The 24,596-nt window shown below is 34.4% G+C and overlaps 1 protein-coding gene across 1 annotated transcript; it reads left to right on the top strand.

Moving 5' to 3' along the window:
• On the top strand, nt 1–23,791 carry MYCT1 (MYC target 1). Its single transcript, XM_008007624.3, has 2 exons — nt 1–202; nt 20,925–23,791. Exons 1-2 carry the CDS (start codon nt 7–9, stop codon nt 21,434–21,436), a joined length of 708 nt encoding a protein of 235 aa, XP_008005815.2. The 5' UTR covers nt 1–6; the 3' UTR covers nt 21,437–23,791.
• Nucleotides 23,792–24,596: the final 805 nt, after the last annotated feature.

Genomic DNA, 24,596 nt, shown 5'->3' with positions numbered 1-24,596 from the left:
CCTTTTATGCCAACACAAGTATATGAGGGGTTGTGTAAAAATTATTTTTCTCTTGCTGTACTACAAAGACATAGAATCAAACTGCTTTTTTTCGACATACTGGTTTTTCTTTCTCTTTTTCTTCTCTTTCTTCTATTTCTTGTGGATATTATGGCTAATAACACAACAAGTTTAGGGAGTCCATGGCCAGAAAACTTTTGGGGTAAGGTATTTCTTTTACTGTTTAAAATTTAAAATTAGGATGTGAGAAATGCACTGCGTGATTTATTAAAACATTGAAAATCTCTGAGACATTTTGTTTACTATAAAGTGATTATTTAAAGTTTTTGTATGTTTATTAACAGAAATTTATTTCATGCATTTATTAGCAGAAATATATAGAAATATATTAATATATAGAAATATATAGAAATATATATTTTTTGTATAAAAATATATTTTATATAATAATATATTTTTATATAGAAATATAGAAATATATAGAAATATATTAATATATAGAAATATATTTATATAGAGACATATTTAGAAATATATTTATATGGCTTTATAGTGTTCTATGAAGATATTCAAGAAGAATCTGGGTGTTAAGTACAGATTTTGGCTGGTGTTACAAAACAAAATTAGGAAATAATGAGGATAAAAATAAAAAACATAAGTTGGAGGTAACTCCTGCTTAGAATAATATAGATTGTGTGGGAAAAATTAACTTTCATTTGTTTGAAGGTTGTAGATTATATATTTTATTTTATGAAATCAAGATTTTCCGTAGAGACTATTTTCACCTATGCTGTGAATGTTATATGCTTTAATTTCCAAAGTGAATCCTAATTACATCTGTACTTAAATGAGTGAATTTAAAGTACTATAACACAGGTAAAATAAATGAATGACTTTAGAGTATAACATATAAAATATGGAAAACTATGAAATTTGAGAAAACTTTAGTAGAAAAGATTAAGTGGAAATAACATCACGTGTAACATTCAGTGGAAGCCTATCACGGGGGTGGGGGAAAAGAACAATACAGAAGTATTTTTTGGAGTATTTTTGTCTGAGTCCAGCCACAGCTAACAGTCCAGTGTTCCCTGATGTTGACAGTGGGACTGTGCTGAGATCAAAACTCAGTTGCTCCAGGCTTAGAGGTACAAAGAAGAAGGGCTCACATGGGAAGTTGACATGTACTCTTGAGTTCAGGGACATTTTTATATTAAAGGAGGCAATTTAAATTAAATTCAGAAAAACACCTTAATGAAGAAAATAGTATATATGAACAGATCTGTTTATACGCCCATAACAAAATTTTAATCCTCTCAGTGAACGATTCAGACTTTCTGCTGTGATTCAAAGCGGGGTTTTGGGAACTTTCACAGACAGTGGGCAGTAGTGGCCGACTTTTCCCAGCAATCTGTATGTCTACCATCACAGAAATCTGCATGACAAGAATTCACTCCAGTCCTTTAACCTATGCACTTTCTTAGATGAAAAATGTGGGGACAAATATTTATTGGTTTTAAAAGATATTAAAAATTCAGCATAAGAGAATAAAAGAACTAACTCATTCTTTTTTTCTCACCTACATTTATGTTTGCTGGAAGCCTGAAAAGGAAGGATATTAGTGAGCTCCTAATAAATTTATGTAACAAAATTAAGAAGAAAATAGATTATTCTAGTACGTTGTAAAGAAAGGCTTTGGTAATAGGTCATTTTAGGTAGCTAGCACTAGACAGAAGTCTTTGACTTGTGGATGTCTGATTATATGCTTGTTAAAATATTATTTGCTGTCCTCACTTATAGAGAAAATAAGTGCTAAATACACACTGAAAAAGAGCTATAGTCTGTCTAAATCAAATTCATCTTTATAAAAATGTTATCTGTATAAATTATTCAAAAGTAAAGTAGCTTTTCTTTGCAAAAATTAATGTGTAGACGTCAACCTATTTTTTTCAAACCATTCAAAATTAAATTTCAGGTTTATTTAAAGAAACAAATCATTATTCACTGACTAAAACATGGATAATAATCATTAAAATAAACTGGATATTAGTAAGAGAATGTTTAGTTGCAGTCCACCTATTGATTCTAAAAATTTAGATATTTTTAATATGGAAATCTGTGTTCAAGAGGGAATTAAAACCTATTCTTTCAAAGACAAATACTAGTTATTCCTTTCTCTTGTTATGTGACTGTAATGAAAATTAGATGAAAATAATGAAAACCAGAAAGGGGAATGTTACACTGATAAGCATTAACAAAGCGAATGGAAATATGGAGAGCAGATATAATGTTTGGTGATTTTAGGAAAATATATAAAAGATTGTACTATTGTTTCTGGGGTAAAAATATGAAGTATAAAATGTGAACAAAAATATAAACACATAAAATATGTACATTTCCTGAAATATAAACTTCAATCTTTTAAATTTCCGTTGATTTTTTGTAAACAAATTGATGTCTATTTTGACCACTGACTCCTCAAAAATATTATTTTGAGAATCTTGTACAATGCAGTGACATGCATTGTTATTGCTTCCCAAATCAGTCATCTGCTTGGCACATTGAATTTGGAAAATAAAGAAAAATAGCTTAGAAAAGGAAAACTTGTACATTGAACCATATAAATCGCTCAGACGTATCACACTTTAAGCTATATAAAAAGTTGTTTTCTCGATATGACTTTTCTGGTTTACTTTAATGAGCGCTAAATGATGTGATAGTAATATCGGGTTATTACCAAAAACAATAGCTTGCATTTTCATAGATATCACCCACTAAAACTTCCTAAAGGTGTGCAAGCATTTAAGTGCAAGGGTTGGCAACAAAGTTGGCCTGAAAGTGACAACACAGATGCAGACTATCACCTTCCACTCCCTATTTTTGCTTTCTTTAATGCACTTCCTTTCTCTATAAACATTCCCATAAAAGCTGCAGGAAACATGGCCCATTAAAATTTGCCGTGTCCTCCTCTAAGGCAATCGGAGACAAATACTGAACTCAGTTATTCTCTTAGTACTTGAGAGTCCTGTAGAAGATATAGTTTTGGTTGTTTCTGCTGTCTTACTTTGCATTTTTTTCCTTACGGCTAGCATTATGAAACGTTGGGGGAAGATACGGTTGCAGGAGTTTGCATTTATTCACTTAATTCAGTTCTCACCAAAAGTACAACGTTTGTCTCAAAAGGATTACGCTGTTGGAGGTGATTATGCATCTATACATATGCACATACAAACCTATATAGTTGTGGAATAACACAAGATAACACATGATAAAATAGCAATGGTTCATAATATGAGTTAGCACAATATACGGCAGAAATAAGCCCTAAATCTTTCTCAGAAAAAAAAAAAAATGAGGTGCTATCTGTTCCTAGAAAGATAAATTTCAGACAGGGAGATAATTCTAAGAAGGACATTCTAGTCATTCATTTCTTTCCCTCGTCATCTCATTCTCATTCAGTTCATTAGTTCACTCAGAAGCATTCGCTGACCGTATTAGGCAATGTGTTAGGAGTCAGTGACGTAAATAAGGCATTTCAAGAGGTTTGGGGAGCTCAGGAAAAATGTCATCAGCAAATATGGAGAAGTAAAAACATCCAGGCAAGTTTGTGGAGGAAAGAACAGCTTGACTGGAGAGTCTGTGTGTGGTTGTTTCAGGGACATAGTTGGTAAGGCAGGTTGGAGGCAGATTTCTGCAAGATTTTGAGTGGCAGCGTAAAAGGTTGATTTAATTTAAACTGATCGCTTGCAATCCAGTGATTTATAATCTCTCCATATTCCTCCCTCTGGGAATTTTCTTTAAGGTTGGAGAGGGGGTGTGGATGGGTGGAGGGGTTATATTCTGTGTATTGGAGAGAGGGGACCTTTGGTGCTTGATCAAGTGGCCTCTGCTGACATCTACTGACACGTATTTCTCATCAGCTTTTGAGACATTGCCCTTTCTCTGATTTTCACTGCTGAAATCTCCTACTATAAAATCTGGCTCACATGATCTGCATAACATGAGCTAACAGCATGGCTTTTCCTTTCTGTATATCACTCTGGTCTACTGGCCCTTATTCAGGTACTTCTCCATCTGTCTCCATGGCACAGAACAATTTTCAATATTGTCCCATAATCCTAGAACTGCAGGAGCCTTCCTTAGGAGGTTGGGCTACATCAGGTGCCCTTGGCCTGGATGCAGTAACACCATGTCCCCCACTCCCTACCTCACTTCCTTATCTGCCCTTTAGACACCCAGGGGTTCTCAGAGCAGCTTGCCGTCTTCCCCAGGAAACTGAAAATGAGTACCAGTTTCTCTGGGATTCCCTCATCAATCTGTAGCTCATCACAGGGAGGGAGGGAGAGTGATGCTTCGCTTCTCCAAAAGCCTTACAGGTCATATTCTATATAGCTCTTCTCTTTGCTTCTCCAAAGCTCCTCCTCTTTAGATGCATGGAAATTGACTCATAGGCCATGGTTTATTCTTTCCTATACTGTTTATGATCAAAAGTTATGTTCTTAAGTCCTTTAGGCTCTTAGCATTAAGAAACTGAACCAAACAAAACAACTCAAAGCGCTCTTTTCTATTTCAAAATATCCAACTATTGCAGTAAAAATGTTGACTTTCAAGCTATTATTTATTCTATATGTTTTAAAAATTATTTAGTAATTTAAATGTGAAGCATTGACTTTTCTTTGTTCTGTGCATCCTTGCTAACAGACTTAATACTCTCTAAAGTAATTGATGAGATGCAAGGTTGTGAACTGATTTGTTAGGGATCAAGTGCTGTCAAGAGCAGGGATCCCTGGCTACTAGTGGAAAATACTGTTCTTTGGCCTATAGAAAAATACGGCTCTTAGGGGGCACCCCCAGCAGATGGGCATAGGATGTTCCCAAAGAAGTTGAAAGGGGAACAGGTTTATGGGCTGGGCATATGTCCCAAGAATTTCCACTATATCTTCCCCAAATTTGGAAACAAATACTATTTCACAAATTCATTTTTTCAATTTGTATTTTAAAAAGAAACGTCTATGTTGCCTATTAATAGTCTATTCATTAGTTCCCTTATCTCAGTTACCTAGAAAGTTTGAAAAACATTTACAAATACTTGTCTTTAAACTGCATCAGAATTACTTAGAATTATGAAAACTCATCTCTCACTGGACTCCATGCTCAGAGATTATGATTCAATAGATGTGAGATGGAGCCCATGAGACTGGACTTTTTAATACATCCCTGACCTTGCACTTCTGCATCTAAATTCATGAGAGAAAGTGGCCTGTAATTGTCCTTTCCTCTGACAGCTTTGTCAAGTATCAGTGTTATGCAAGCCTTGTAAAACAGATTGGGACATGTTCCCTACTTTTCTATTACTTGGAAAAGTTTGTATAAGATGGCATTGTTTATTGTTTAAGTGCTTGGGAAAATTCATTATTGTAACTATATGTAGTATTTTCAGTTGGAGGGTTTTAAATGGCACATTCTGTTTATTTAACAATGGTGAACTACTCAGATTTTCTTTTTTTTAAAATTTTAATATTTATTTATTTATTTTATTATACTTTAAGTTCTAGGGTACATGTGCACAATGTGCAGGTTTGTTACATATGTATACATGAGCCATGTTGGTGTGCTGCACACATTAACTCGTCATTTACATTAGGCATTTCTCCTAATGCTGTCCCTCCCTCCTCCCCCTTCCCCCCAACAGGACCCAGTGTGTGATGTTCCCCTTCCTGTGTCCAAGTGATCTCTTTGGGATTACTGGGATTACTTAGATTTTCTATCAATTCTGTTAGTTAAGGGAGTTTGTATTTTCCAGGAATTTGACCATTTGAATTAAATTTCAAAATATATTGCTTAAATGTTGTTTATGCCATTCTCATTAGTTTTTCAACGTTTTATTATGAAAATGTTCAAATATACATAAACATTAGAAGAATTCTACAGTGAACACCCATATACCTTACTATCCGAATTCTATCTGTAACATTTTTATAAAACTCATTTTCTCTTTCATCTTATTAGTCAATGTATTTCAAAGTAAACTCAATACAGTTCCCCCAGTTACTTTAGTATGCATATCATTAACAGGAATTCAATTATATTTTACAACTCTTTTCCTTTTAAAGTCAAATTTACATACAATGAAACATATAAGGTGAAAAAAATGAAGCATACAAATCATAACAGAACATTTGTTGAATTTTGACACACACGCTTGAGTAACCCAAAGCCCAATCAAGATACATAATCACTAGCCCAAAAAGTTTCCAAATGCCCCCTCCTAGTCTAAAGGCTTTAAGACTTTAAAATTTTAGCTTTCGTATTTAGGATCCATAATTGTCCACTTCAAATTAAATTTTTGAAGTGTAGAAATTGAGGGATTGTTTTCATATTGCTATCCAGCTTTTTCTGCATAATTTCTTGAAAATATTTTTTTCTGTATTTTATTTTATTTTATTTTATTATTTTATTTTATTTTATTTTTGAGACAGGGTCTCACTCTGTCTGCAGGTTCAACTTCCTGGGCTCAAGTGATCCTCCCATCTCAGCCTCCCACATAGCTGGGACTACAGGTGTATGCCACCTCATCAGGCTAATTTTTGTCTTTTTGTATTTGTAGAGACAAGGCTTTGCCGTGTTGCCCAGACTGGTCTCAAACTCCTGGGCTCAAGCGATCTGCCCACCTTGGCCTCCCAAAGTGCTGGGATTACAGGCCTGAGCCACTGTGTCCAGCCAAGACTTTCTCTATTCAAGTCCTTTGGCACCTTTGTTGAAAATCAAATGGTCATATAAGTGTAAGCCTATTGCTGAGATCTCCATTCTGTTTCATTTGTTGACTTTTATAGTAAGTCTTGAAGTTACATAAATCTTCCAACTTTGTTCTCCTTTTATTTTTTTTAAGCAATTTTTATCACATAATAATTGTACATACTTATGGGGTACAGAGTGAAACATCAAAACAAGTATAGGATAATCAGCACTTCCTTCACTGCAAACATTTATTATTTCCTTGTGCTAGAACATTCAAAATATCTTCTAGCTATTTAAAACTATACAATATATTATTAACTGTTTTTCTCTTTCAAGATTACTTTGGCTTTTCTGGACCTTTTGTATTTTCTCACTTCCAGGCTTTATTGAGGTATAATTGGCAAATAAAAACAATATATTTAAGGTGTACAACATGATATTTTGATATACATATATATTGTAAAATGATTGCCACAATCAAGCTAATTAATACAACCATCACCTCAGGTAGTTAGCTTTATTGTGGTGGTAAGAACATCTAAGATTTACTTTTTTGGCCAATTTCAAGTATAAGAAATAATTTCGTAACTACAGACACTATGTTGTATGTTAGGGCTCCAAACTCCTGCCCAACTGACACTTTGCATTTTTTTGCTCAGCATCTCCCTTTTTTCCCCACCCCCAAATCACTGGCAATCATAGTTCTCTTCTCTGCTTTTATAACTTCATCTTTTCTGCATTCCACAAATAAGTGCAATCATGCAGTACAGATGCTCGTCCACTTACGATGGGGTTACATCCAGACAAACTCATTGTCAGTTGAGAATATCAGGTTAAAACTGTATTTACTAGAGTTAAACTACTGAACGTCATAGTTTAGCATAGCCTAACTTAAATGTGCTCAAAACACTTACATCACTTACATTAGCCTACAGTTGAGCAAAATCATCTAACACCAAACCTATTTTATTAAAAAGTATTGAATAACTCATGTAGTTCATTGAACACTACTGAAAATGAAAAACAAAATGGTCATATGGGTACTGGAAGTACAGTTTCTACTGAATGCATATGGCTTTTGCGCCATCGTAGTCAAAAAATCCCAAATCCAACCATGGTAAGCTGGAGGCTGGCTGTATTTGTCCTTCTGTGCCTGGTTTATTTCACTTAGCATAATGTCCTCTAGGTTCATCTAGGTTGCTGAAAATGACAGGTTTTTTTTAATGCTGAATAATAACATTCCCTTATTATATACAGACGGTCCCTGACTTATGATAGTTCAACTTACAATTTTTTTTTTTTTTTTTTTTTTGAGACGGAGTCTCGCACTGTTGCCCAGGCTGGAGTGCAGTGGCCGGATCTCAGTTCACAGCAAGCTCGGCCTCCTGGGTTTACGCCATTCTCCTGCCTCAGCCTCCCGAGTAGCTGGGACTACAGATGCCCGCCATCTCGCCCGGCTAGTTTTTTGTATTTTTTTGTAGAGATGGGGTTTCACCGTGTTAGCCAGAATGGTCTCGATCTCCTGACCTTGTGATCCGCCCGTCTTGGCTTCCCAAAGTGCTGGGATTACAAGCTTGAGCCACCGCGCCCGGCCCAACTTACAATTTTTTGACTTTATGATGATATGAAAGTGATACGCATTCAGTAGAAATTGTAATTTGAATTTTGAATTTTGATCTTTAATGTTTTTTATTTTTATTTTTTATTATTATTATAAAAATTTCCCCTGCTTTGGGGCATTCCAGCCTTGGACTCATTGACTCCAGCTAATTAAGATAAAAAAATTGGTATAGAAATTATTAAAAGAACACTCAAAATTCCAGCAATGACCATTGCTAAGAGTGCAAGTGTTGAAAGATCTTTGATAGTTGCAAAAATTATGCAAAGTTCATCAGAAGTTGGTTACGATGCTATAGTCAGAGATTTTGTGAATATGGTGGAAAAAGCAAGTATTGACCCAACAAAGGTCGTGAGGGCTGCTTTATCGGATGCTGCTGGTGTGGTCTCTCTGTTAACTACAGTAGAAGTTGTAGTCACAGAAATTCCTAAAGAAGAGAAGGAGCCTGGAATGGGTGCAATGGGTGGAATGGGAGGTGGTATGAGAGGTGGCATGCTCTAACTCCTAGGATAGTGCTTTACCTTTATTAATGAACTATGACAAGAAGCCCAAGGCAGTGTTCCTCACCAGTAACTTCAGAGAAGTCAGTCGGAGAAAATGAAGGAACGGCTGACTGATGTTTAAGAAATCACTGTAACCATCAGTTACTGGTTTAGTTGACAAAATATATAATGGTTTACTGCCGTCATTATTCATGATTACAGATAATTTATTTTGTATTTTCAAATAAAAAGACATTTGTATATTCCTGATACTGGGTATAAGACCCATGTACCAATGTACTGCTTTCAACTTAAATCACTGAGGTATTTTTATTACTATTCTGTTAAAATAAGGATTTTGGTGCTTGCCACCACCAGATGAGAAGTTAAGCAGCCTTTCTGTGGAGAGTGAGAACAATCGTGTACAAAGTAGAGAAATATCCAATTATGTGACAACTTTTATGTAATAAAAATTTGTTTAAAGTTAAAAATTTTACCTTTTATTATTATAAAGCTGGATTTTGTTTGATGATTTTGCCTGATTTTAGGCTATTTTAAGTATTCTGTGTATATTTAAGGTAGGTTAAGCCAAGCTATGAAATTTGGTAAGTTAGGGGTATTAAATGCATTTTCGACTTACGGTCGATGGATTTATCTAAATACAACCTCATCCTAAGTCTAAGAGCATCTGAAATATAACATTCCATTATAGAAACCATATATGTGTGTGTGTGTGCGCACGTATGCATATCTATGTCACCATATTTTCTTTATCCATTCATCTGATGATGGACACTTAGATCGATTATGTATTTTGGCTATTGTGACAATGCTGCAATGAACATGGAAGTGTAGATATCTCTTAGAGATTCTGATCTCATTTCCTTTTAATGTACACCTGGAGGGATTACTGAATTCTATGGTAGTTCTATTTTTAATTTTTGAGGAACCTTCATACTATTTTCCACAATGACTGCATCAATTTACATTTTCATCAACAGTGTACAGTTTGCTTTTCTCCATATCCTCACCAACACTCATTATTTTTTGTCTTTTTGATAATAGGCATTTTGGCACATGTGAGGTGATATTCCATTGTGGCTTTGATTTGCATTTCCCTGATGAGTAGTTATGTTGAGCATTTTTTCATCTAACTGTTGGTCTAACTGTTTCATCTAACTGTGGGGCTTCTTTTGAGAGATGTCTATTCAGGTCCTTTGCTCATGTTTTAAACAGATTATTTGTTTTCTTGCTTTTGTGTTGTGTGAGCTTCTTATATACTTTAGATATTAGCTTCTTATCAGATATATGGTTTGCAAATATTTTCTCTCATTCTGTAGGCATCTCTTCTCTCTGTTGTTTCCTTTACTGTGCAGAATCTTTGTAGTTTGACACAATTCTACTTGTCTATTTTTGCTTTTTTCCTGTGCTGTCATATGCAAAAATATAATTGCCCAGATCAATATAAAGCTTTTTCCCTATGTTGTCCTCTAGTAGTTTTTTGGGTTTTTGGTCTTAGGTTTGTATCTTTAACCCATTTTGAGTTGATTTTTCTATATGTATGAGATAAGGGTTCAATTTTATTCTTCTGCATGTGGATATACAGTTTTTCCATTACCTTTTATTGAAGAGGCAATAATTTCCCCTTTGAGCATTTTTGATATTGTCGTCAAATATCAATTGTCACAAATGCATGGATTTATTACTGGGCTTCCTCCCTATTATGTTTCATAAATCTAAATGTCTTTGCAAATGCCAGTACCATGCTGTTTTGACTATTATAGCTTTGTAGTATATTTTAAAATCAAGTGGTGTGATGCTTCCAGCTTTGTTTTTATTGTTACTTTGTATTGTCATCATATACAACTTAGTGTCATTTGTAAAATAATACAAAAAGCCTGTTTATTGGAATTTTAGTTGATTTATTTATATAAATTTATTTATATATAAGGGCAGTTGGCATCTTAATAATATTGAGGCTTGTAATTCACAAATATAGTATATCTCTCCACTTTTTGACCTTTAATTTCTTTCAGTAGTATTTCAAAATTTGTGGTGCAGATATATTGCATACATTTTGTGAAAAAAGATTCCTAGGTATGTTATGCTAATGATGCTATTGTAATGGTGTAATTACACTTTCCAGTAGTTTGCTGCTAGTATATAAACATATTTTTGTATATAAATCTTAAATTCTGCAATCTTGCTTAATATAATTTGTAGCTGTATTTTAGAATACGTAAGATTTTCAATATAAAAAACAATCTAATAGCTGGGTGCATTGGTGTGTGCCTGTAGTCTCAGTTACTTGGAGACTAAGTTGGGAGGGTCATTTGAGCCAAAAACTTTGATACCAGCCTGGGTGACATAGTAAGTCCCTGCCTCTAAAATCTCTTAAAAACTAAATCAATCAATCAAGCTAATAGATTTATTTATATCCTGTCCCAATTCTTTATAATTATTACATATTAAATCTATATAAACTATATATTTCATATGAAAATATTTTAATTTTTGCTCTAACTAGAAAAATGAATTTTAAAGAAATCGAGGGAAAAGAATCTTCTATATTTACTCTGATACTATTTCTGATGGTCTCAATTTCTTCTTAAAGATCCCAGTTTTCAGTTTCCCCAGACTAAGGATTTTCTTCAGCACATGTTTTAGTGTAGGTGTGCTGGTGATTAGTTTGAATTCTGTTTCACCTGAAAGAGTATTTATTTCACTATTATACTTAAGGGATACTTTTGCTGGATATAAAATTCTGAGTTGACAGCTTTTTTAAAAATCACTTTAAAATATCATTGTGTTTTATTAAAAGCAAGTAGTTATTCAAATAATTGTCTTTTATGAATGTAGTGTTATTATTATTATTTGTAATTTGGCTGTGTTCAAGTTTGTTTTGTTAACCTTTGATCTTCAGCTGTTTGACTATGATGTGCATAGTTCTTTATATATATTCTGCTTCATGTTACTGAGACTCTTGATTTGTAGATTAATTTGTTTCACTAATTTTGAAAAATTTCAGCCTCATTTATTCAAAATGTTTTTAGCTCCACTCACCCTTTCCTCTATTTTGGGGATTATAATTGCACATCTGTTAAATATTTTTATACAGTTCTACAAGTCCTAGAGGCTTGCTTTTTCCCCCCAGCATTTTTCTCCATTTTTCAAACTGGATAAGTTCTATTAATACACCTTTAAGTTGGCTGATTCTTTTCTCTCTCACTTTAATTTCACTGTTAAGCTCATCGTATAAATTTTTTTCAGTTCTCAATTTTTTTTAGTTTTAGAATACCCATTTTGTTATTTCTTATAGTTTCCATCTCTTTGCTGAAATTTCCTATCATTTTATTCATTGTGAGTGTTTTACTTGAAATCATTGAACATGGCCATATGAGTTGCTTAAAAATTTTTGTCTGCTAATTATATCTGGGTCATCTTAAAGTTTGTTTTTGTTGACTGTCTTTTCTCTTAAGAATGGGTCACATTTTCCTGTTTCTTCATGTGCCAAGTAATTTCATATTGTATCTTGAATATTTTGAATGGATTCTGCTGTATTACTCTGAAGAGTGTTGTGATGTATGTTTTTCCCCCTAGTTTATTTTCACAGGCAAATAACTCTGTGGAACTACAACTACAGAAACCTATAAAGCCTGTCCCTTGGGCAGCAGCTTAAATATTACTTTATTTTATTTTATTTTTCTCTAGTGCTGTTTGGAATATGTCCCGTATATGTGTGATTCAGGAGTCAACCAAAGATATGTGAAATGTTTATAAGTAAAATTTGGGGATTCTCCTCTCTGGCTTTCTCTTCTCCAGGATTTCCTTCTCACATTCTTAGCAGCTCTTATTTCCATAATCTCTGTCCTTTGTTTCTTAAGATCAGAAACAGTGCAGGTTTTCAATGATCACTACCTGTCCCAGATTGGAAGCTGCCCTCAGGTTAAAAGGTTTGAAAACTGGAGCTTGACTAATACTTGGTGTTCTTTTCTTCCAGGTGTCAATTCCTCTCTAGTAGCTGCAAGCATTTGGTCATTCTTAAGGCCCTTAGGTAGAATTTTTTTTTTGGTATTGTTTTCAATGTTTATAGTCATTATTACTTGAAAGGGTCAGTTTATAAAAGCTGATTTGGAATCCTAGCTTGATGTTTTTATTGCCTGTATAATCTGTTCTAATGTTTCTTACTCTTGATATTGGTGATTTTCTCTTCTTCTCTCTGTCTCTTTCTCTTGCTCCTGCCTGCTCTTTTCCCCTGTTTCTCTTTCTCTCCTCTTTCCATCCTTGTCATTCCAATTAGTATTTTATTAATTTTTGTTAGATTTTTTCATATCTGTCTTTGATAATCTCCTCTATTTTTTCTTTCTTTCTTTCTTTTTTTTTTTTTTTTGCCTGTTTCATTAAGTTCTGCTTTCTCTTATTTACTGTGTGCTACTTTACTTATGTGTCAGCTAGTGATCCTTTGTTAGCTTCTTAATGTGGAAACCAAAATAACTGATTTTTTTTAGGCTTTCTTATTTTAAAATATATACCTATAAAGCTATAAATTTTCTTATGAATGTGGCTTTAGGCACATCTCACATGTTTTGATATTTCACAATTTTATCAGAATTCAGTTAAAATATTTTATGATTTTCATTAGATATTTTATTATCTATAAGATCCTCAATCTCTGCTGAAAATTTTTAGCTGTTAATTTTTTAAACACATTAATCAACAGTTATTTTAATATTTTGTCTGATAATTCAAATATCTTCATAACTTACAGATATTTTTCAATTTTGTATTTGTTCTCTTAGTTTTTGTTTACTTTGTCTTGCCTCTTAGGATGACTTGTAATTTATTACTAGGTATATATAAATTTATTTAAATATATAACTTTCTATTTTATTTATATGTAAAACTTTCCTTCTGACATTTAGTTAGGGAAAGATCACCTCAGTCCAACTTGGGATTGATCTATATTTTTATCTTTGTGAGGTCTGGTCTTTTTCCTGTTTACCATTAATCTTAGGGAGTAGATCCTAGGGCACCTGATTCCAGAGTCTGGAATGTTTCCTAGGGTCCAATTTCCTTGGCAGCCCCTGAACACCAACTTATGTTTTCTAAGCTTACTGATAGTGCACAGCATTCTACTCAGATATTTTTGTTTCTCTTTACAGATTATTGTGATGAGAGATTTTCTTTTCTCCTGGAATTTGCTTCTTCGATTTAATGGTTTTGATAAGTCTCTGATGGCTTCAAACAAATTTAAGAAAATATTTTATTCTCTATTGTATGCTTGCTCTCAGTGGCTTGATACATATTAGTCTATCATATACAGAAAGTGGTGTGCTACCTTGATCCTTTTGAATTTGCCCTCTCCTCTAGCAATACTGTTAACTAATTATATTCAGAATATGGCTTGTGCTTTATGCTTTTGATCAAAACTACTTTCAAATCTCCAAGGCTTTTGTTTATTTGACCACTACCATTCACAAAAAGGCATCTACAATTTATTTTTTCCATGAAGCTTTTTAAAGCATTCCAGATATATGTTATTGTCCTATCTTTCAAATGTAATGACATTTCCAGCTCATAATGCTTATGCATCTCATTCACATTTTCTTAAAGAATATAAATTAATGAATTTAGTTTCCAGGAAGGAAAAAAGAAAAATAAGAGTTCCATTTAGGCTTCAGAGGTGAGACAGGGTGTCATTTTAGGTAGAGCAGCCAGGGTAGGCCTCAATGAGAAAGTTACATACGAGCAACAGACCTGAAATTAACCATACAGATAGCTGAGGAAATAATTTTAGGAGTAGATTACAACCAGTGATGGGCCCTAAGTCAGGAGCCAGCCCATCTGATGTACTTAGGGAATGGTGAGGAGGGAAGTGCAGACAGAGCGAGTGACCCAGAGGAAGAGTAGAGGAGACGGGCTCAGATAATTGGGAGCTTGTCAAGTAGGGACTTTTAGGACATTCTTAGGCATTTGTTTTTCCTCTGGGAAAAGTGGAGGATTTAGAACAGAAGAGTGATATGATTTGACTTACATTTTAAAATGTTCTCTGACTACTGTATTGAGCACATTTTTGGGGTGTGAGGATATGGCAAGGACAGAAGCAGGAAGACCATAGTCCATGCCACAGATGTGGGAATGTGACCACTTGGATCAGTGAAGTCGCAGACTGGGTAGTGAGAAGTTGAATTCTGGATTTTCTTTTTTTGTTTGTGAAAACAGACCCAATAAGATGTTCTGGCAGATGAGATATAATGGAAAATACTCCTTGGCTGTTTACATTATTATAATCAATCAAATTTCTAGGCTCTAAATATTACTGGCCCTAAAAATCCTTTTTGTCAAAAGTCATTCTATTTCCTGAACCATTCTCCTGTACACCCTACAATACCAAGGACTTCATGGCCTGCTTTGGTGAACGTTGAACTTACCATTCTTACAACTGCAAAGGGTTTCTGAATGTTTTAAACAATGTTTCATTCTGCTGTCACTGATCAAATCACTTTCAGAGTTGGAATGATTCAACTCAAGCCACTAGATGGTGACCTCTACTAAATTTTAATACCAGTGGAAGGCATTTGAAGTATTGATTATGTTTACTAAAAATCATACTCAATATTACAATATTAAAACTGAAAGACACGAACGTGGCTGTTATTATTAGGCCAAGAATGGTCAAATGACTTGAGTAAATTACACAACTATTAGCCCTAAGAGCTGGTGTTCATTGAGGGCTTGTTATGTGCCATCTACTTGCTAGTTTTGTAGGTACGTATTACAAATTAGGATGACATATATTTAATTTATATGGCATACCTTACCAATGTTAGAGTTTTTTCCTTCTGCTTTCAAAAGGAAAGTTACATTTTTAAAAGTAACCATTTGGTCTTATAAGTTGCATTATATTGCAATTATAAGAAGAAAGATTATGGCTCATTTTTCTTCTGCTAAGATTGTTGAGAAGTAAGAAGGCAAATCATTTTTTAAAAAGCAATATCTGTGCCAATGTCTTTTTTTTCCAGTTACATTTTCTTCTACACCAGGTTTTTAAAAAGGCTCCCAAAATACATTGTCAAAAGTCTGCCAGAATGGAATTACATATATGAAAATTTAAAGCTGTATCACCAGTAGATGCTGCTTTCATCACACAGTTTCTAAATTCTAGTGTGGACAGGTCAGAAAAATAATTAACTATAATTAAATGAAAAAAAAGGTGTATGAAAGACCACTGCTGTTGTTTGACTCAGCATCTCTTTCTCATTGCCTTTCTTCATTTCTACATTTGCCTTTGCTGTTTGGACTTAAGGGAGCTTAAGAAGTTAGGTAAGCATTTTACCACATATCTCAGGAAGTCTTAGAAATTCTTCTGTCAGCAGTATTATTTGTATGTGTTTTAATATTCTGCAAGGTATAAGAATTAGTGCAATGATTTCTGATACGGTTTGGCTCTGTCCCCACCCAAATCTCATTTTGAATTCCCACATGTTGTGGGAGGGACCCAGTGGGAGGTAATTGAATCATTGGGGCAGGAATTTCCTGTGCTGTTCTCATGATAGTAAGTAAGTCTCACGAGATCTGATGGTTATTATAAGGGGGAGTTTTCCTGCACAAGCTCTCTCTGTCTGCTGCCATCCCCGCAAGGTGTGGCTTGCTCCTGCTTGCCTTCCACCGTGATTGTGAGGCCTCCCTAGCCATGTGGAAATGTAAGTCCAATTAAACCACTTTCTTTTGTAAATTGCCCAGTCTCAGGTATGTCTTTATCAGCAGCATGAAAACAGACTAATACAATTTCTAATGTGTGTATTTTACTGACTTTGTGGATTAAAAAGTCATTTTCATGATACGTGTACTCTACTGAGCAAAAATTAAACAAATCCATATCAAAAGAAATTTTTTTGTAATTTTTATAACTTCTGTTGCACCTCCATATTATCCTACTTTATATTCATTCAAAATTTAAATAGCCTATGATTGTGTGTATATGTTATTCTTATGATTCTCATGTACATTTTAAATTCATTATTTAATCCTTTTTGGATATCTATATAACCCAATATTTGATGATATTTTAAGTCATTTCCCCAAATTTTGGGCATAGACAATAGGTTTACAGTATCAAATCAAAGTATTACCAGGCCACAGAGCATGATCATTTTAAATGGGTTTGTTGTCAAATTCCTATTATGGAAATATTGTTACAGTTTTAGTGCCACAAAAATAATCTTTTTACTCCCCAAACTGAAACTTGCCATTTAAGAAGATTGTGATAGTTCAGTATATTCTATAATAACTTGTCCATTAGAGTTTGGATATTATCTTAGTTTTCTTACATCAGAACAATAATATATTTTGGAAATAAAACAGTCATCTGAAATTTAAATGTATTTCTTACTCTATCTATTTTTGTTGTTTTTGCTAATCGCTGTATTTTTGCTAATTGCTGTTTTGCTCAATCGCTGTATTTTATTTAATTAATTTATTTTTACTTTTTGTAGAGACAGATCCCATTATGTCGCCCAGGCTGGTCTGGGCTCAAGCGATCCTCTCACCTCGGCCTCCCAAAGTGCTGGGATTACAGGCATAAGTCACTGCGCCTGGCCTCAATCACAATAATAGACAAGAAATTATTTTTCATTGATTTCATTGATTTAAATAGTTTCTATTTTTTTCTTAAATCTAAAGTTTGCTATTATTCCACTATAAATAACATTTATATTTGGAATATCTGATTTGTTAGAAGATGAGAATCTCAAAGGGCATACACAGAGACCATGTATGAGGACTCTTGTAAACTTTAAATGCTTTTGTTGACTAACTGAATATATTTTCTCCTTTCAGATTCTGGTTTTAACTTCATTTTGCTGAAATCAAGGAAATATCTCTTTCTAAATTTTATCTATTATGCCTGCTTATATACTGAGATACTCAGTCAGACTCTAGTACATTTACACACAATAGCAAGGACATATACTTTGTAAATTTGAGTATTTGTCTTCTCATTTATATCACACACGAGTGTAACTAATAGTTCCCTAACCAGTGATACTTGCCAATCAGTTATTACAGTAAATCAAGTGTTAGTTCTACCACATAAACCTTAGCTTCCGTTTCAATATCTATAAAATGAGGAATTTAAGTCCAACACATTTTTTATTTTGTTTTAGCTGAAACTCCATTTTTGTGCGTCCATAGCTGAACTTGTTGATATTTAAAAGTCTCCACTAAAGGCTATTGATTCATGGAAATATATCTGTAGAACACACAATATTATTTAACCACCATTCTCTCAAGCATTTCTGTTCATAACAGGTTACAAGATACTCTGGTATTGAATCGACAAATTGTTATGCACTTTGTATTTCTTATTTTCATTTTTTATTTTTATTTTTATTTATTTATTTATTTATTGAGACGGAGTCTCGCTCTGTCGCCCAGGCTGGAGTGCAGTGGTCGGATCTCAGCTCACTGCAAGCTCTGCCTCCCGCGTTCAGGCCATTCTCCTGCCTCAGCCTCCCGAGTAGCTGGGACTACAGGTGCCCACCACCTCACCCGGCTAGTTTTTTTTTTGTATTTTTTAGTAGAGACGGGGTTTCACCGTTTTAGCCAGGATGGTCTCGATCTCCTGACCTCGTGATCCACCCGTCTCGGCCTCCCAAAGTGCTGGGATTACAGGCTTGAGTCACTGCGCCCGGCCTGTCTTTCTTATTTTCATTTTAGATTAATATTTTCTTACCTTACACTTAGAAAATAAATAAACAATTTAGCTATTAATTAAGATGCTTTGGTCTCAGATCCTCACTTGACCTTCACCAGATGTGGGACTGTGGGCTTGCTACTTACCTCTCAGTAGCCACAACTATTAAATGGGAATAACACTAGCATTTCCTTTATAGGGATGTTTGAGGATTAAGTGATATAATACACTAAAAAATGTGCCTGGGACCTTTGCCTAAAGCCATTGTTTTACAGAATGTCGATGTAACTATTTGTACAGATAATTGTGAAAGTAGGACACAATAAATATAGCTTTTCCACAGGAGATAAATGTGACAATATACAGTGTAAGGACACTGAACTGTATCCTAAAATTAGACAGCAGTGATTATTCCTTTGTAGTTATTAATGTTAGTTTGTTTTGTTATTTCTGCATTCTAGGTAGTCTATATATTATCACAGATTACAACAATATGCTAAAAAGAACCTTGGCAATCATAAAATCTAACTCCTTCATATATGTATGTGTATATATATGTGTGTATATATATACACACACACACATATATAATGAAATCAGTGGGTCTAAACAAATTCCCTAAAAATCACAAAACGTATTACGAACAGAGCTGAGTTTGGAACCCTGTATCAGAGAACTTTTGCCGTGTAACTATCCACCCCCAAACATAAACATAGTAGCTTAAAATAATAATAATTTGCTTAGCTCACAATCCTGTGGATTGGTAATTTGAGACGAAGTCAGCTTGGTGGATTTTCTGCTGGTCTTTGCTCATGTGTCACAATCATTTGGTGAGTTGACTAGCATCTGAATTATATAGGATGATGCCATTCATATGTCCAGGTTAGCAGGCTCTTGGCTAGGGCTGTAGGGGTTTCTGGGCCATGTGCCTCTCATCATCTGGCAGGCTAGTCTGGCCTTATTTATATGTTGACAATGGCAGGGGTCCCAAGAGCAGGTAGGGTGGAAGCTGAGCCTCTTGTATTTCATTGCAATTCCATTGCATCCTACTCATCAAAGCCAGTCATGAAGCCCACTAGATTCAAGGGGTAGAGAAATAGACTATCTCTTGATGGGAAGAACAGCAAAACTTCTGTGGCTATTTTCTCCCCCTCTTCCCCAGTCTCACAACAGCCATCAGCTAATTTTCAGGCTATGGCTCTCTCAATACAGAATACCTAGATAAGCAATTAGATATGATCGCTTACCTTTCCACTTAGCAGCAATTCATTTTTGTCTAGGAAATGTCAGAGTCTTTATTGAAGATGTGATACTTGAAGTAGACCTTGAAGAATGGGTTTTCCAGACAGAAGATTAAAAAATTGAATTCAGATATAAGGAAAAATATGTGGAAAATCACAGAGTTTTAGAGAGAATGACAGGCTTTGGTACAGCGAGAAACCAACATGACTTGTGGATTACATCATGGTGGGGAAATGTCGGGGACCAAGAGGCTGGAGGAGTCTTCTAATATCCAGAGTTTTTCTATACAAAGTGGTGTGGCAAGAGGAGACTCAGTTACCCATTTTCATTTAAGAGTATGTATTTAGTTTACAAGAGACAATAAGGTAGCATTTCCGTTAGGAAAAGGCATTTTTCTCCTCAGAAAGGGAAATCTGAACAAATTACAAGTTCTACGAATTAGAGAATACTGGCTACAGGAATTTCATCATCCCAAGGGCATAATAGAAGCATGAGCTGGAACCTGGGAAACAAGAAAGAGCCCAGTAGTCTGCACAGGTCAAGTCATCAAAGAGTCAGAGATACAGGTGACTGTCTGGGAGTTCAGGAAATATGACATAAATCAGTCAGCTGGCCAGATGGTTCTATTCCAGCACTTCCTATCTCAGACAGAGCAAAGGAAGTGAGGCATCATGAAGACTGCAGGTGGCAGAAATCAATGTGATTGATGAAAGCAGACAGAGGAAAAGGCAACGTTAAAGTGTTGACAAAATTCTTTATCAATCCAGCACATTAGTTACTACCATAACTCAAAAGGAAATCAACTTTGGGCTACATTTGCAACTCTATAAAAAAATGTATGAGCTAAATGCCATAAATTAATGACATCAAGTAAGACTACTTTTATCTTTTATTTCTTAAAGATGATAAAACAGCTTAAGTGACCTGGAATGCCACAGCTGAAAGTGTTATTTTGTATCTTTCTGCTTGAATAAATGGAAGCATTATCAGCTTTCATTTGTTCATATCCACCTAACACCATCTTTTATTTTCCTGATTCAAAGTATGTTTAAATTAATCAGTATTCTATGAGTTACAGCATATATGCTGACCCTTGTTTTTAGTTGAAAACCTATTTAAAAATGGATTTAGTAATTTGCTTTCTTTGTTTCAGAGAACCTTATCATGTCCTTCACCGTATCCATGGCAATCGGGCTGGTACTTGGAGGATTTATTTGGGCTGTGTTCATTTGTCTATCTCGAAGAAGAAGAGCCAGTGCTCCCATCTCACAGTGGAGTTCAAGCAGGAGATCTAGGTCTTCTTACTCCCATGGCCTCAACAGAACTGGATTTTACCGCCACAGTGGTTGTGAACGTCGCAGCAACCTCAGCCTGGCCAGTCTCACTTTCCAGCGACAAGCTTCCCTGGAACAAGCAAATTCCTTTCCAAGAAAATCAAGTTTCAGAGCTTCTACTTTCCATCCCTTTCTGCAATGTCCACCACTTCCTGTGGAAACTGAGAGTCAGCTGGTGACTCTCCCTTCTTCCAGTATCTCTCCCACCATCAGCACTTCCCACAGTCTGAGCCGTCCTGATTACTGGTCCAGTAACAGTCTTCGAGTGGGCCTTTCAACACCGCCCCCACCTGCCTATGAGTCCATCATCAAGGCGTTCCCAGATTCCTGAGTAGGGTGCTTTTGGTTTTTGTTTCTTTCTTGTCTTGTCTTTTATTGAAAGGAAATCGTAAATAGGCTAAACAGAATTTTGAGGGCATAGCCCAAATAACTAACGAGTTCCAAGTTGAAACATGGTTGTGCAAGTTGGACATTACAATGTAAAACGTATTTTCTTGGAGCACATGTTTTCCCTTTTGTTTCAAAAAATGTAATATTTTCTCCCAAGGGTTTTATATTTATGTATTTTGTATTCAATGTGAGGCTTATTAAAAATAGTGATTCTAATGTAAGAATCCGCTGAGATGCATTATATATATTTTAATTAAAATTAAAACTTTAGATATTTGTAAACTACAATCCTCATTTACTTCCAATGTGACTAGAAAGAGAAAAAAAAAATCACTGTGTCACTTTAAAGAAAAATCTTCTAAGGAATTTGGATATTACTTTCTTTAGAATGACAAGTGAATTATATTGACATTTTACAATCTTGGATTTCTTTTTTTTTTTTTTTTTTTTTCTTTTGAGACGGGGTCTTGTTCTGTCTCTCAGGCTGGATTTGCTGTGGCATGATCAGGACTCACTGCAGCCTCTATCTCCCCGGCTCAAGTAATCCTCCCATCTTAGTGCCCAAGTAGCTGGGACTACAGGGGTGCACTACCATGCCCAGCTAAATTTGCTTGAATTTTAGTAAAGATGAAGTCTTACTATGTTGCCCAGGCTGGTCTCAAACTCCTAAACTCAAATGATTCTCCTGCCTCGGCCTCCTAAATTGCTGGAATTATAGGCATGAGCCACCATGTCTGGCCAATCTTGGATTTTTAATGGAATATGTGGGCACAAAATGACAGAACATAGGACATTCTAAAGTTCCTTGATTTTACTCATTATGAAAAGTGTGGGACTCAAGCACAGGAAACTGAACTCTTTCGGTGTCATTGGATGTTTCATTTTTGAAACTAATTTTTTTCTGGACAACCTCTTTATGTGTTTTTCCCAAGAATAGTTATCTAATTTCTTGAGGCAAAATCCTTGGATTTACTAACATGATGATTTACCTTTTCTTCACCGTTGTCGTTACGTTGTTAGAAAAGCAACAGGAAAAAACTCAATTCATTTGGCCTAAAAACAAGCCTCAAGTTTAAAACCAAGCCCACATTTTTCTTAAGGGAAAAATTTTCTTTCTTAAACTTACATCTAGCAACTTGGAAAGCACTTTCTCTGGGGATCTTCTTTTGTAACTTCACAGACAAATAAGTATGAGTCACTGCGGAGAGAGTTTGTTATTGAAATAGATGTTACCCATGAAGAATTCTCCTTCCTGGATTGACTCTTAATCATCAGGCATCATCCCTTGTTTGCTTCTCTACGAATCTCAATTCCAACTTCTCTGCAGAGTCTTTGTACAGTGATTAAGCCATGCCAGATGGTCTTTGGTGCACACGGTTATTTAAGAACCCACTTCCACAGGTGGCTGCCCTTGTAAGGAAGGATGCATCCCTAAATGTGGGCACCAGAGAACTCCAGTGGGCAGATGTCTGTGGCTGCCCTTCTCATTTAAGGACATGAGTTAACTGGAGTATTACTCAAAAAGCCTGTGGTTCATTTCCAGTATTGTGAATATTTAGTTTATGTGGCCGTTTCTTTGTTTCTTTGAACACTGGGATTTTCAGTGAAAAAGTGCTCTCTTTTTCATTTCCTATTACAGTGGTCACAGCTAATAGTGTCTGAACATGGTTCAAGAATAAGAGATTCCATGTAGCATTTTCTTTATTATTTTCATTTCGCTTACATTACCCATCATTCCTCAAGGACAATTATTCTCAATAATGCTTATAGAAAATGTTGTCTAATTAAACATGCCAGAAAGAAAGAGTGAGGGAAAGAGGGAACAGGAAGAAAGCGGAAGAAAGAAAAGAAAAAGGGAAAAAGACTAACAGGATAACCAATTTGTTATAAGCTGGTTTTCAACAAAGAAATTTAGCAGCCAAGTAAGATTTCAAGAGAATATTAACTTGGTATCAAGGCTACTTTTTTTTTTTTTTTTTTTTTTACTTACATGTCTTCCTTAATGTCTAACATGAAAAATCAACAGAATATGATTTTTATCAAGAATTTATGTTGGGAGTAAAAACTGCTTTATATCTTCCAAATTAGGAAGAGAAGATCAGAAATCCTCTGGGGCATTTAACCATCTGGCAGAATTGTTGCTTATCCCAGTTATAAGACAGTCAAAATGACTATTTCCTAAATATTGTGAGTGTATGAAATGTGAAATTAAAGCAAAAACTGGAGACTTTTAATGTTGTATTTCTTTAATTTGAAATGTTTTGTGGATTATGAAATAAAAATAAACTGATGTCAAGTTTTATTCAAAATTCATTTATGAAATAAAGCCAACACTGTTCTAAAAAGCAAGGAGTCAAGAAATTATAAAATTCAGATCAAATCAGGAAAACACGTTAGATGAAAAATTATACTGCAGAATTTGAGCTTTTAAAAGTTATTGAATAAGAAAAGTTTCCTTTTTACTTTAGTATTTAAACCTCATCTAGACTATTTGTAAATGAATGGACTGAGACACAAATCCTTTTTCATACAAAAATGTATAATGGAGAAAGGGTAATGTCACAAATAAATTTTACAAGATTTTAAAAATTAATGCAGATGGAAGAATTAGTAAATTATTTATTTAAAACATGAACTTAGATTCTTATCTCATTAGCTAAATATATCATTACAGAATTATTTAATTAATGTTTTTAGAGAATAAGCATTTTAAATAATGGCTATCTTAAAAATAGAGGAAGTTTGAAATAAATGTTTAGCAAATCTATGAAATAGAAAAGGGGCACTTTTTAAGAGCCAAAGGGATGAAATAAATTACAAAGAAAAATATTAGCAGTTTTGATTATTTAAAAAAATTTAAAATTCTGTTCATTAAAAGATAAATGTATCCAGGTCTAAAAACAAGCAAGAACAGAAAAAAGAAGAAAGAAGTTAAGTTCATATAAATATGGCAAAAATGGCCAATATCTTGAAGTTATGATTAGCACACATAAATAGATATGGAAAATACTCAGCTCTAAATAGATAAATTAGTAATAAACCAAAATAAGCAATTCACCAAAGAGAAAAATTAATTGATTAACAAGTTTATACTGCATGTT

This window comes from Chlorocebus sabaeus, chromosome 13, assembly GCF_047675955.1.
Source record: "Chlorocebus sabaeus isolate Y175 chromosome 13, mChlSab1.0.hap1, whole genome shotgun sequence".
NCBI classification, from domain to species: Eukaryota; Metazoa; Chordata; class Mammalia; order Primates; family Cercopithecidae; genus Chlorocebus; species Chlorocebus sabaeus.
Note: the sequence above shows the minus strand (reverse complement) of the source record. Positions and strands in the feature narration are given on the sequence as shown.